The sequence below is a fragment of the Lolium rigidum genome, chromosome 1 (genome assembly GCF_022539505.1).
Source record: "Lolium rigidum isolate FL_2022 chromosome 1, APGP_CSIRO_Lrig_0.1, whole genome shotgun sequence".
Lineage (NCBI taxonomy): Eukaryota > Viridiplantae > Streptophyta > Magnoliopsida > Poales > Poaceae > Lolium > Lolium rigidum.
In genome coordinates this window covers 180,564,653-180,577,276 of record NC_061508.1, presented here as the reverse complement: position 1 = coordinate 180,577,276, position 12,624 = coordinate 180,564,653, and the positions used below count along the sequence as shown (strand labels likewise).

At 41.5% G+C, this 12,624-nt stretch overlaps 1 protein-coding gene across 1 annotated transcript; it reads right to left on the bottom strand.

Moving 5' to 3' along the window:
• Positions 1–7,306: 7,306 nt before the first annotated feature.
• Positions 7,307–7,707, bottom strand: LOC124653529 (small polypeptide DEVIL 4-like). The gene is made up of 2 exons (XM_047192583.1): positions 7,702–7,707; positions 7,307–7,420 (listed from the first exon to the last, which is right to left on the bottom strand). Exons 1-2 carry the CDS (start codon positions 7,705–7,707, stop codon positions 7,307–7,309), a joined length of 120 nt encoding a protein of 39 aa, XP_047048539.1.
• Positions 7,708–12,624: the final 4,917 nt, after the last annotated feature.

Genomic DNA, 12,624 nt, shown 5'->3' with positions numbered 1-12,624 from the left:
ACAAACTTGCCAATAAAATCACGCAAAACATGGTTCATCAGTCTCATGAAAGTGCTAGGTGCATTAGTTAAACCAAAAGGCATTACTAACCACTCATATAAACCAAATTTCGTTTTAAAGGCTGTTTTCCACTCATCCCCTTCTTTCATCCTAATTTGATGATAACCACTACGCAAATCAATTTTAGAGAAAACAGCAGCACCACTCAATTCATCTAGCATATCCTCTAAATGGGGAATAGGATGACGATATCGAATAGTAATGTTGTTTATCGCTCTACAGCCTACACACATACGCCATGTACCATCTTTCTTAGGAACTAGAATAATAGGAACATCACAAGGACTAAGGCTTATGCGGATATAACCTTTGTCGAGTAGCGCTTGTACTTGCTTCTGTATCTCCTTCGTCTCTTCGGGATTAGTGCGATATGGCGCCCTATTGGGCAGCGAGGCGCCGGGGATCAAATCAATTTGATGTTCAATACCTCGCAATGGTGGTAGTCCTGCGGGTACCTCCTCCGGAAACACGTCGCCAAATTCCTGCAAAACATTAGAAACACCAAGAGGAAGAGGGGTCATGTCGTTAGAAACCAAAACCGTACCCCTGTACAAAAGCACAAGAGGCATGGCTGTAGGATCCTCACTAAATTCTCTCATGTCTTCTTTGGTGGCTAATGAAACTAAGGAATGCACTCGCTCACTTTTCGTTATATCACTCACAACATTACAATTCTCTCGCCTATCTAGAGGTGCATCCTCCAAGTTTACTTCAATCTTCTGACGAGACTCATTGACAATTTGTTGCGGTGACATAGGCTGTAAGTTGATTTTCTTGCCCTTGAACTCCAAGTGATATGTATTGGCGCGGCCATTATGTTGCACAGAACGGTCATATAGCCATGGCCGACCCAACAATAGGTGACACACCGTCATAGGAACCACATTAAAGTCAATGGAATCCTTATACGGTCCAATCTCAAAATCAACACGCACCATGTGGCTCACCTTCATCTCACCATTATTGCTTAACCACTGAATATAATATGGATGCGGGTGCGGTAGATACTTCAGTTTCAGCTTGGCACACAACTCTTTGCTTGCTAAATTGCGACAACTTCCGCCATCAATAATAACCTTGCAAGCTTTATCAGGACCAACAAGTGCCTTTGTTTGGAACAAATTGCAGCGCTGCGTAGATGCACTAGGCTGCACATTGAGAACACGCTGTGACACAACAATAGTTTGAGCTTCAGAAGGATAAGCATCAAAACTATCGCTGTCATAATCATCATCTTCCGGAGCATCCGGATCAACATCGTCTCCAGTTTCATATTCATTGTCCTCATTAATGATCATAACTTTGCGATTAGGACAATCCTTCTTGAAGTGACCCTTGCCACCACATGTATGACAAAGCATATCACGGTTACGCGCTGTTGACATACTAGAACCAGTTCCACTTGCTGCAGGGGCGGGCCTCTTTGTGTTGGACACATTGGACACCGACTTGCTAGACGAAGAAGGAACATCCGTAGGACGCGTAGATGGCGCCGTGGAGGGTGGCGGCCTAGGCGTGTAGCGCCCTGCGCCTGTAGCACGGCCCCTCTGCTGCGCTTCTTCAGCCAACTGTGACTCAGCTTCTCTTGCATGATGTAGTAGCTCATTCATTGTAGTGTAGCTGTGATGACGCACAATGCCTTTGATATTAAACTTGAGACCATTCAGAAATCGCTGTAGTGTCATCTCAAGGGACTCACGGACACGAGCACGCTGCATAAGCATCTCCATCTCCATGTAGTAAGCATCAACCGTCATCAGACCTTGCTTCAATTGGGTCAACTTATCAAACACAGAACGCAAGTAATTGGTAGGAACAAAACGAGCTCTCATTGCCGCCTTCATAGTACGCCATGTAATAATAGGCAGCTCACCATCTTCTTCTCGAGCACGAACAAGTCCATCCCACCAACGCAATGCATAGCCATCAAATTCAGAGGAAGCGAGCTTTATCTTCCTATCTTCAGTATAATCATGTAATCTCCATAATCTCTCAATTTTCAGCTCCCATGTGAGATATTCTTCAACATCCGTAGTACCTTCAAATCGGGGAATTGAGAACTTGGGCTTACCCAAACCATCGTCTAGCGGTTGTGGAGGAACACGGCGGGCTCCAATTTCAGCAAAACCGCGATTGACGCCACGTGGAAGACCACGACCAAGACCAAGACCACGCCCAACGCCCTGAGCTGCAGCAGCTTCCGCATTGTCACCATTGACGCTGCCATCTTCATCAAGTGGTTGTTGTGGTTGTTGTACCATAGTACGTATGTCACCGACGGCTTGAGTCAAATTTTGTATAGATGCTTGAAGATTCGTTATCGATGTTTGAACGGTGTTAATAGCCGTAGTAGCCTCATCGACCTTCAAGTTGACACCCTGAATTTCTGTATCAAATGTTTCCGTAGTAACACGGAGTTCACGTGTTAAATGATCACGAAGTGCCTCATATTCCATCCAAGTAACCGGTGAGGATGGATCCTTTTTCTGCATCACATCAAACTCAGAAGAAGACATGATTAGTAGGTTAGTGCACTAAACAAAATCTTTGGTGGTACTCTCACAACTCACTCAAAACTGATAAGAAAGGTAAATCTTACCGCTCCAAAGTGAATTAGTATTGCTTACCAACTTGGATTGACGGACTAGTGCACGGATGTAGCGAAGCGAATATCAAGGGTAAAAGAACAATCACACGACAAAGCAGGATATATGTGGGGCTGTAGGTAGGCTACCTATTTGCACCAATAACAAGCTCTAGCGCTGACCGTAGACAACCAAAGATACTCACACAAGGCGATAAATGTGGCAATGCAACTATATGGAAGAAAAGGTTGCAATGCACTCGAGAGACGCTAGCAAAGCTCAACGGGACAGGCACAAGATTGCTCAACTACAGGTGCAGCAAAGAAAACTTAGGCCTTCACTTGATTCTACTAGCACTTCACTTTTCTTTTTGGATTTTTCTTTTGTATCACACACGCAGCGATGTAGCTCTTTTTGCTTCTTTTCTATTTTCTCTTTTTTTTAATTTTTTTTGACACAACTCCTTGATAACACGGCCAACAAAAATATGCAAAGCACCAAAACCCTAACGAGCAGCCTGTCGAGCGGTAAAACTAGTCTCTTCTGGGGAAGTTCCTAGTCACTTATATCGAGAGGCTGTGTCTATGGTTGGAAACAAGCACACTGTACGCTATGTGGACTCGGAGTAACAAAAACTGACACACTATGAGAAACTAGATGATAGAGAAAACACAAACCCTAACAATTCTACTAGATGAAAGATAAAGATACGCAAAAACAACTACGAAAAGCAACTAAAACTCGAAATTAGTGCAATCTAAGGCTATGGCAAACCCTAACCCTAATATTTTTTGGCTTTTTCTGTATAGGAAAACACTCACAACTCAACTATGGGGTGGATTGTGGATGGCTTACCGAGGAAAACTGGAAATCTGATACCAAGATGATAAGGGGTGGCCCGATCTTCTCAGTAAGCGACGGTGGTGATGAACACAATGGATGGATGCAGCGGAGGGAATCGATGATATGGTGTAGATAACTTGTATGACGCCGACGAAGTCTCTCGATTGATTCCTGTAGCCAATGCAACAGATCTCAACCCTGCAAGATATTCGCAACTCCACACACTTGCGCACGTAGCCGCCGACCACGAAGCGGTAGATTGCAATCTTCTAATCCCCAATGGAACAGCAGATCACACAAACTTTCAGTAGCATAAAACTCCAAATCGCAACGAATTGGAGAGTAGTATTCAATAGTTTTGCATAGCAAACAACTAAGAACTAGGGTTTATCTTAAACGTGGTCTAAACCTAATTTGGGGGCGTCCCTGGGGCTTATATAGGCTTCCGGGACGACCGAGGGTCGAAATAGTTCGATACAAACCGACCTAAAACAGGTTCGGCGAAAACTGGGTCGACTCGGGCAAGGCCGGCAGTGCCGGGTGTCGAGGCCGGCAGTGCCGGTGTGGACGGCAGTGCCAGGGTGTCACGGCCGGCACTGCCGGGGTGCACATGCCGGCAGTGCTGCCCCTGTAGGGCCGGCAGTGCCGCCGGGCCGGCAGTCCCGCCCATCCTTGGCCGGCAGTGCCGGTGGTATTTTTGCTGGAAATCTCTTGAAATTATCTTTCCAACGACTCTTCATTTGCTCGATTCCGAGTTCGTATGAATAAATGGCGTCCGTTTCAAAATCAGCACTTCGGTCTGTCCAAACCGAAACCGAGCTGTTTTTGACTTCCTCTTGTCTTGCGCATGCCTCCCTCTCCTCCCTCGCGCATCCGTGGAATGTCTTCACGTCCAACGCCATGTCCAGCTGCTCCTCTCCTCCTCGTGCGATGCTTGCTCCCTCCTCATACCTGATCATACATAAGTGAAATGACTTAGGTAGTATAAAGTTCTCATCAATCAAAGTATCGTTTAGGAGCGAATTCACCTGTTGCTTAAGTAGCTTCGCACGAGCCCTTGTAATGGGTCCAATCCTAACTTCATCGGACTTGAGCTTCGCAGCAACATTGTCTTCATCTTGCAATGACGGAGGTAGTAGTTCGGTAGGGATGTCCTCATCAGCCCTAGCCTTCTGCAACCACATATTAACTATCACAATTAAGGGTTTCCTCAGTGTTATCAATATGAGCTTAGTGAGTCTCCTCTTGTCCCCCTCTTTCATATGATAAAGCATCGCCACGGTAATGTCACTTCCCGCTAAGGTGCTGTATGGTGGTGTTTTTCTTGTTGTATGGTGGAACACTATGCGGAACTTTTCATTTTTTAGCTTCTTCTTTTCTTCGGTTGTGTGAATCCGTACTACTATTAGGGTATGACGTTGTTGCAAAAGCTAGATGTAATTGATATCTTCACGATATTAATATATTCTCTTTATACACCGCATCGCCTAACAGATGGCTCTCATATTTTATAAGGGTAAGAACTAATAAACTTCCGTTAAATAGGGTAATACGATGAACAATTATTAAATGGGGTAATTAGTGTCAAAGATATAAAATTAGGGGGAAAACTGGAATGCAGTCATAAATAGAACTTTTTATCACTGAACATTCATGATCAATTCAGTACGCATTATTCTGAGGTAGTAATTGCCAAAAAAACAAAAGATTGGCTATGTTTCCATCCAAACAAAGTTTAGAACAGTAATCTTCCTTGCACACTTTAGAAATATAAATATCTCATCAGAATAATCCGTGAGGTTAACGTCTGATGTAAATCTTCATAAGTATCATATGTGATCAGCATCCACGGCATGGCCAACTGAACTGGAGCCCCAAGAAGGAAATGCACTGGTATTTACACCAACTTTTTTTTCTGCAAAACACAGTACAAACGTAGACGCTCACATATACTCACCCCTATGAACGCACGCACGCACACTCTACCCCTATGAGCACTTTCGAGAGACTGCAACCAAGAAACTTCATTCGACGGGTCTTGAGATTGACGAAGTCACCACAGACGCATCACTATCGACGGGAACGTCGTCTCCCAATAAAGAATATTCTCTCTTTAATGAGACACCAAAGTATTAAACATATGTGGTTTGATCTCTGGTGTGCTGGGGGTGCCACTGGCCTCCTAACCACCCAACCACAGGTTGGTTATCTATTTATATCAACCTTCTCTCTCCATTCGCTGAAGAGAACGGAAGCATATTATACTATATATAAAAGCTGACCTCTTTTGCTTCATCCCCATTCATTTGGGTACTGTTGATTGCCCATGAACAGTGTCATATAAAAATTGCTACATGAACACTACTTGGAAAAAACAACACCACTTCCAAAATTCCTCACACTATTTTTCCAAGAATCTGATGGTAGTTTCTCATAGTAGGTCGTCGATTTTCATAATAATTTGCTATGCTAACAATATTTAAAGAATCTGATGGCACTTTCTCGCAGTAGATCGTCGGTTCAAATATTTAGCTTCCGTAAGAATTTGTCATGTTAACAATATAGCAGTTATTTTCTGCAAGGCGGTAACTACCTATAATTACCCAAAAACAATTTCTCGAAACATCAACAGTAATTTTCCGGTGTCAACTATAAAATAGATCGTTGATTACCTAATATTTAATTATTTGAGGGGGCATATTCCAACGGCGATAATTTATCAACGGTGCAGCAACGTGGTAATTTCAGTCTCAAGTTTAGCTCGGGCCGTAATTTTTCGCGAGGCAGAAACTACCTATATTTTTCAATAAAACAATTTCTCAGGAGACATCTTGAACATTTTTGATGTCAACTATGAAATGCGGCGTTAGCTACCCTTCAACCTCAACCATGGTTCTGGACAATAATTACCTGCCGATATTTCTTTAGTAATGTATAATTCTTCAACCGCGATTCAAAAAAAATCCAGCATCCGCTCCCTCTTTTACTTGGGGAAAAATAATGGTGTGTTCTTCTACGGTAGCATCAACAAAATATACTTACTTCACCATCCGTCACATTTTCACGTGGGATGACCTTCTTCTATGGTAACTTTAGAAAGATAGATTTACCGCATTACTGTTGCCTCTTTCGGTTGGAGAAATACTACCATTTCCTTTTGTAGCAACACCGAAAACAAAAGCACTCCACCATCAGCCGCCTATTTCACCGGTACTTTTGGGGTACTTCAACAACCTAGATATTATTTATTTCTACAATATTTTATCCAACAATCTAGAAACAAAAGCACTACACCATTCGCCTATTTCTCTAGCAGTTCCGCGGTACTTCAGCAACCCAGATATTGTATTATTTATACAAAATTGTAACCAACGATCTTGATACCAAAAGCGCGGTCGAGTTTTAGATGTTTGTTCAATTTTTTTTGACAAGGAATCCTGCACTCTTAAACCTAAAAAAACGCTATTTTTAAAAAAGAATCTCGACAACACGGGCGCGGCGTGCGCCGCGCCGCAAACTTCCTAGTCAACCTTTACAGTTGAGCGCTCGTGTTCTCACACCCTTGCCTCCACGGAGGCAAGTTAAAATGCCAACGGAGTGGAAAATTTCAACCATGAAACAATCAATCCCTCCTAAAATGCAAGCAAGCCTGGGCAGTGCATGCATGAACACGCAATCCCATAACAGCATGTCGCTTGAATCTGAAGGCCTGCCGAAACCATCTTCGGCAGGACGAAAAAAGATCCAAAACAGAAGGGATCGATCGGCTGAAATAAAATATCACCCATCGATCTGTGGCGAACAAATCGATGGATTGGTCAATCACTCCGGCAGAGAAGCATGACGACGCAGCGGCGGATGATGTAGAGCTTGGCCCTCTGTTCCTTGATAACCTTGTTCAGTTTCCCCATCTGTTTCACCTGGCTCCCAACCTTCAGGGCTCAATACTAACTTGTTGGTACAAAAAAAGGGTTTTGTCCAAAAGGATCTGTGAAGTGTTTCCTTCACACAAAAGTTTGAATGGTGCAAGGATGTGTGTACTTCTGAAGGTCTAGCCCTAGCTGTGCGAAAGAAAGATATGCATGAGGTCTTATATAGAGATTGATCAGGTGAAAGTACATAGAGGGCAGTTCCGATGGTAGAGAAGATACGATATCACAAGGCCATCATACATCCACATGAAAGAACCTTTGCTTATGGACTAGGGGGGCACCCCCATGACACCATAGCATATCGTCATACATATTTTATTTGCTAGTTGCGTTGGAGATTGCACGCTCTTTATAATCAAAGGGTGATTGCTAACTTAGAGACGGAACAATTTTGTGAAGACACGCCCAGGACAAGATGGTATTGACACAGCTGACCATCCGAATGCAGAAAAGTTTTTTTTTTTGAGAGCAACCACATGTTTCATTAATTGAACACCAAGTTACATGAATCAACACATGTGGAAACTAAAAAACAAACCGGGATAAAATAATTATCCTGAATTTGCAGATAAAAACCTAAAAGATCGAGAAATACAAAACGATCTCTAGGGTTTGCTGCAACCACCGTAGCCAGCGGCCGCCGTCCAATTCCAACGCCGCCGAGACGAACGCAAGAAGAGACGTCGAGCCTCCACCTTTGCAAGATCCAAAAAAGCACCATCGCCATCGAGGCTTTGTGAGTCGATGAACAGGCATGCTGCAAGCAATGAGGCACATGTCGCTGTGGCACGTCGACCGGGGGACGCCCCCGTGCTGTCTTGGACCAAGATACGTCGCCTCCCATCGACGAAGTCGGAGAAGAACGACATAACCACCACCTCCGGACCAACATCTTCGCTCCAGAAGAACCACCTCGCCCCGACCCGGGTAGATGCATGAATGCAGGTTGTTTTGTACCTCCAAGAAAAGAGGGTCTCCAATCTCGATAAAGTCTCAGCATTGGCGTCATGAATGGATGAAACTTCCCAGAAGGTTACGGATTACTGTGATTATTTCGTATGAATCCACCGGCCACAAGCGCGATGAAAGGATTATCAGCTTCTAGGAAATGTGTCGTGCTGATTCAGTAGGGAACCAACCGACTGAAAAATAAATTATTTGAAGCTTAGATGTTACAGGCAGGGGCGGATCGAGTGGGGTGCCCCTCCCAGAAACGTAAAAACTCTATTACCTGTACTATTTTGCTAACTAGCATGAGGACCCTCGCAAATGAGAGGGTATCAACTTTAGTATCACTAGAGAGATGGGCATTGTCAATTGTATGTCGAAATTGACCGAGAACTACACTTATAGATCCATGGGAATTCACATTATGTTATAGAAATAATCCATTTTACAACCACCATTTTTATAAATGTGTATGTCTAAATATGTAAGTCTTACAAAGCAATATTACATTTCTAAATGCGAGATTTCTTAATTTTGTAATTTTTTTATTTCTATAAGTATAATCACTTTTAAATTATCAGACCATACATACCAAATATTTAATATAGATAATTATACTTTTAGGAGTTTGTAACAGTGTTATTTTATTATGTTAGTGTGGAACTTTAGAGGTTATGCATGGCTAGATGAATCGTCTAGGAAGGATCTAGCCTATCCTCCTCTTTGAATATATAATCCATCTCGCAAAAAATATCCTCTGAGACCTTTTCTTTTTCTTGCAGGAATATGCTTCAAAGCTCTGTTCGTTCCTTAAATTTCATCAACTTCAGACACTGAAGGCAAGCGAGGCACCAACGACACATATTGGCTCTACTGGATTATTGATGTTCTTGTATGAATCAAATTATACTGTACATTAATCCATGAAGCCAGGTTTCCGTGGGTTGGCTTTTCTTATCGGTAGTTTGTCTTGGACCAAGATACGTCGCCTCCCATCGACGAAGTCGGAGAAGAACGACATAACCACCACCTCCGGACCAACATCTTCGCTCCAGAAGAACCACCTCGCCCCGGCCTGGGTAGATGCATGAATGCAGGTTGTTTTGTACCTCCAAGAAAAGAGGGTCTCCAATCTCGATAAAGTCTCAGCATTGGCGTCATGAATGGATGAAACTTCCCAGAAGGTTACGGATTACTGTGATTATTTCGTATGAATCCACCGGCCACAAGCGCGATGAAAGGATTATCAGCTTCTAGGAAATGTGTCGTGCTGATTCAGTAGGGAACCAACCGACTGAAAAATAAATTATTTGAAGCTTAGATGTTACAGGCAGGGACGGATCGAGTGGGGGTGCCCCTCCCAGAAACGTAAAAACTCTATTACCTGTACTATTTTGCTAACTAGCATGAGGACCCTCGCAAATGAGAGGGTATCAACTTTAGTATCACTAGAGAGATGGGCATTGTCAATTGTATGTCGAAATTGACCGAGAACTACACTTATAGATCCATGGGAATTCACATTATGTTATAGAAATAATCCATTTTACAACCACCATTTTTATAAATGTGTATGTCTAAATATGTAAGTCTTACAAAGCAATATTACATTTCTAAATGCGAGATTTCTTAATTTTGTAATTTTTTTATTTCTATAAGTATAATCACTTTTAAATTATCAGACCATACATACCAAATATTTAATATAGATAATTATACTTTTAGGAGTTTGTAACAGTGTTATTTTATTATGTTAGTGTGGAACTTTAGAGGTTATGCATGGCTAGATGAATCGTCTAGGAAGGATCTAGCCTATCCTCCTCTTTGAATATATAATCCATCTCGCAAAAAATATCCTCTGAGACCTTTTCTTTTTCTTGCAGGAATATGCTTCAAAGCTCTGTTCGTTCCTTAAATTTCATCAACTTCAGACACTGAAGGCAAGCGAGGCACCAACGACACATATTGGCTCTACTGGATTATTGATGTTCTTGTATGAATCAAATTATACTGTACATTAATCCATGAAGCCAGGTTTCCGTGGGTTGGCTTTTCTTATCGGTAGTTTGTCTTGGACCAAGATACGTCGCCTCCCATCGACGAAGTCGGAGAAGAACGACATAACCACCACCTCCGGACCAACATCTTCGCTCCAGAAGAACCACCTCGCCCCGACCCGGGTAGATGCATGAATGCAGGTTGTTTTGTACCTCCAAGAAAAGAGGGTCTCCAATCTCGATAAAGTCTCAGCATTGGCGTCATGAATGGATGAAACTTCCCGAAGGTTACGGATTACTGTGATTATTTCGTATGAATCCACCGGCCACAAGCGCGATGAAAGGATTATCAGCTTCTAGGAAATGTGTCGTGCTGATTCAGTAGGGAACCAACCGACTGAAAAATAAATTATTTGAAGCTTAGATGTTACAGGCAGGGGCGGATCGAGTGGGGGTGCCCCTCCCAGAAACGTAAAAACTCTATTACCTGTACTATTTTGCTAACTAGCACGAGGACCCTCGCAAATGAGAGGGTATCAACTTTAGTATCACTAGAGAGATGGGCATTGTCAATTGTATGTCGAAATTGACCGAGAACTACACTTATAGATCCATGGGAATTCACATTATGTTATAGAAATAATCCATTTTACAACCACCATTTTTATAAATGTGTATGTCTAAATATGTAAGTCTTACAAAGCAATATTACATTTCTAAATGCGAGATTTCTTAATTTTGTAATTTTTTTATTTCTATAAGTATAATCACTTTTAAATTATCAGACCATACATACCAAATATTTAATATAGATAATTATACTTTTAGGAGTTTGTAACAGTGTTATTTTATTATGTTAGTGTGGAACTTTAGAGGTTATGCATGGCTAGATGAATCGTCTAGGAAGGATCTAGCCTATCCTCCTCTTTGAATATATAATCCATCTCGCAAAAAATATCCTCTGAGACCTTTTCTTTTTCTTGCAGGAATATGCTTCAAAGCTCTGTTCGTTCTTTAAATTTCATCAACTTCAGACACTGAAGGCAAGCGAGGCACCAACGACACATATTGGCTCTACTGGATTATTGATGTTCTTGTATGAATCAAATTATACTGTACATTAATCCATGAAGCCAGGTTTCCGTGGGTTGGCTTTTCTTATCGGTAGTTTGGAAATTTTGGAAGTCTACCTTGTGAGCATTGTATCCATGTCTGACGTCCGGTGAGCTACCGGTCCTACTTTTTGAATTCCATATCTCACATGGTTTCGTAAAAGCTTGTGAGGCTAATTTATCTTTTCCATGTTATGTTTTATATTAATTGATTAGTTGATATTCATATGTATTTGCATGTAGAAATCATTTTTATTTTATACCCTATATTCACATCACATTTTATCTTATTTTTCTCGGTAGTATGACAAATTTGGCTAATATTCCACAATTTAATTTCCCCAATTTATGTTTTTGTTTGTTTATGCATTAGCTAATATTCACACATATATTTATTTTTTCTTGCCATTATTCCTCGGTAGTTTGACAAATTTAATATATGTTATGGGGATTTCTCCTACCGCATTTCTTAAATATATAGCATGTCTTCCGATCGTGTCCGGTCTAGTTTACCACAACCGATCTTAGAGTCCTACTTCCTCCGTTCAGAAATAAGTGTCATAGATTTTTCTAAATTCATGTTTATCACCATACTAAAATGTATCTCTATATATAAAAATCTACATAAAACTGCGACACTCATTTCCAAACAGAGGGAGTCGTATGATCAACTTTGGAGGTTTTTGACCGATTGTCTTGCACTATATTTCTTGTGCATATGTCTATGTTTGGTAGGTTATTTTTTTATGGCCGATTGGATTGCGGTATATTTCTCGCAAACAGCTATCTATTTGGCACACGTGCATCTGGAGCGAGTGCAATATAAATTTATATCGTATCGATCAGATTTATAGTTCTCTTTCCGATTGACTTGTAGTATATTTCTCACACGTACGACTGTATACTACAACTTTTTTATGACTAACTGGCTTGCACTATATTTCTCGCAAATAGTTGTGTATTTATCCAACTGGCCACTGATTTTTAATTAAATTTATATATAAGTTACTCCCTCTGTCCCATTCTATAGTGCCTATAGTTTTTTGGCACGGAAATTAGCGTAAGATTATCTTTTACACAAGACCCCCTAGCTGAATGATTTGAGATCAACATAAAATTTAGGAAATCCATCTCTTCCTAACTTACT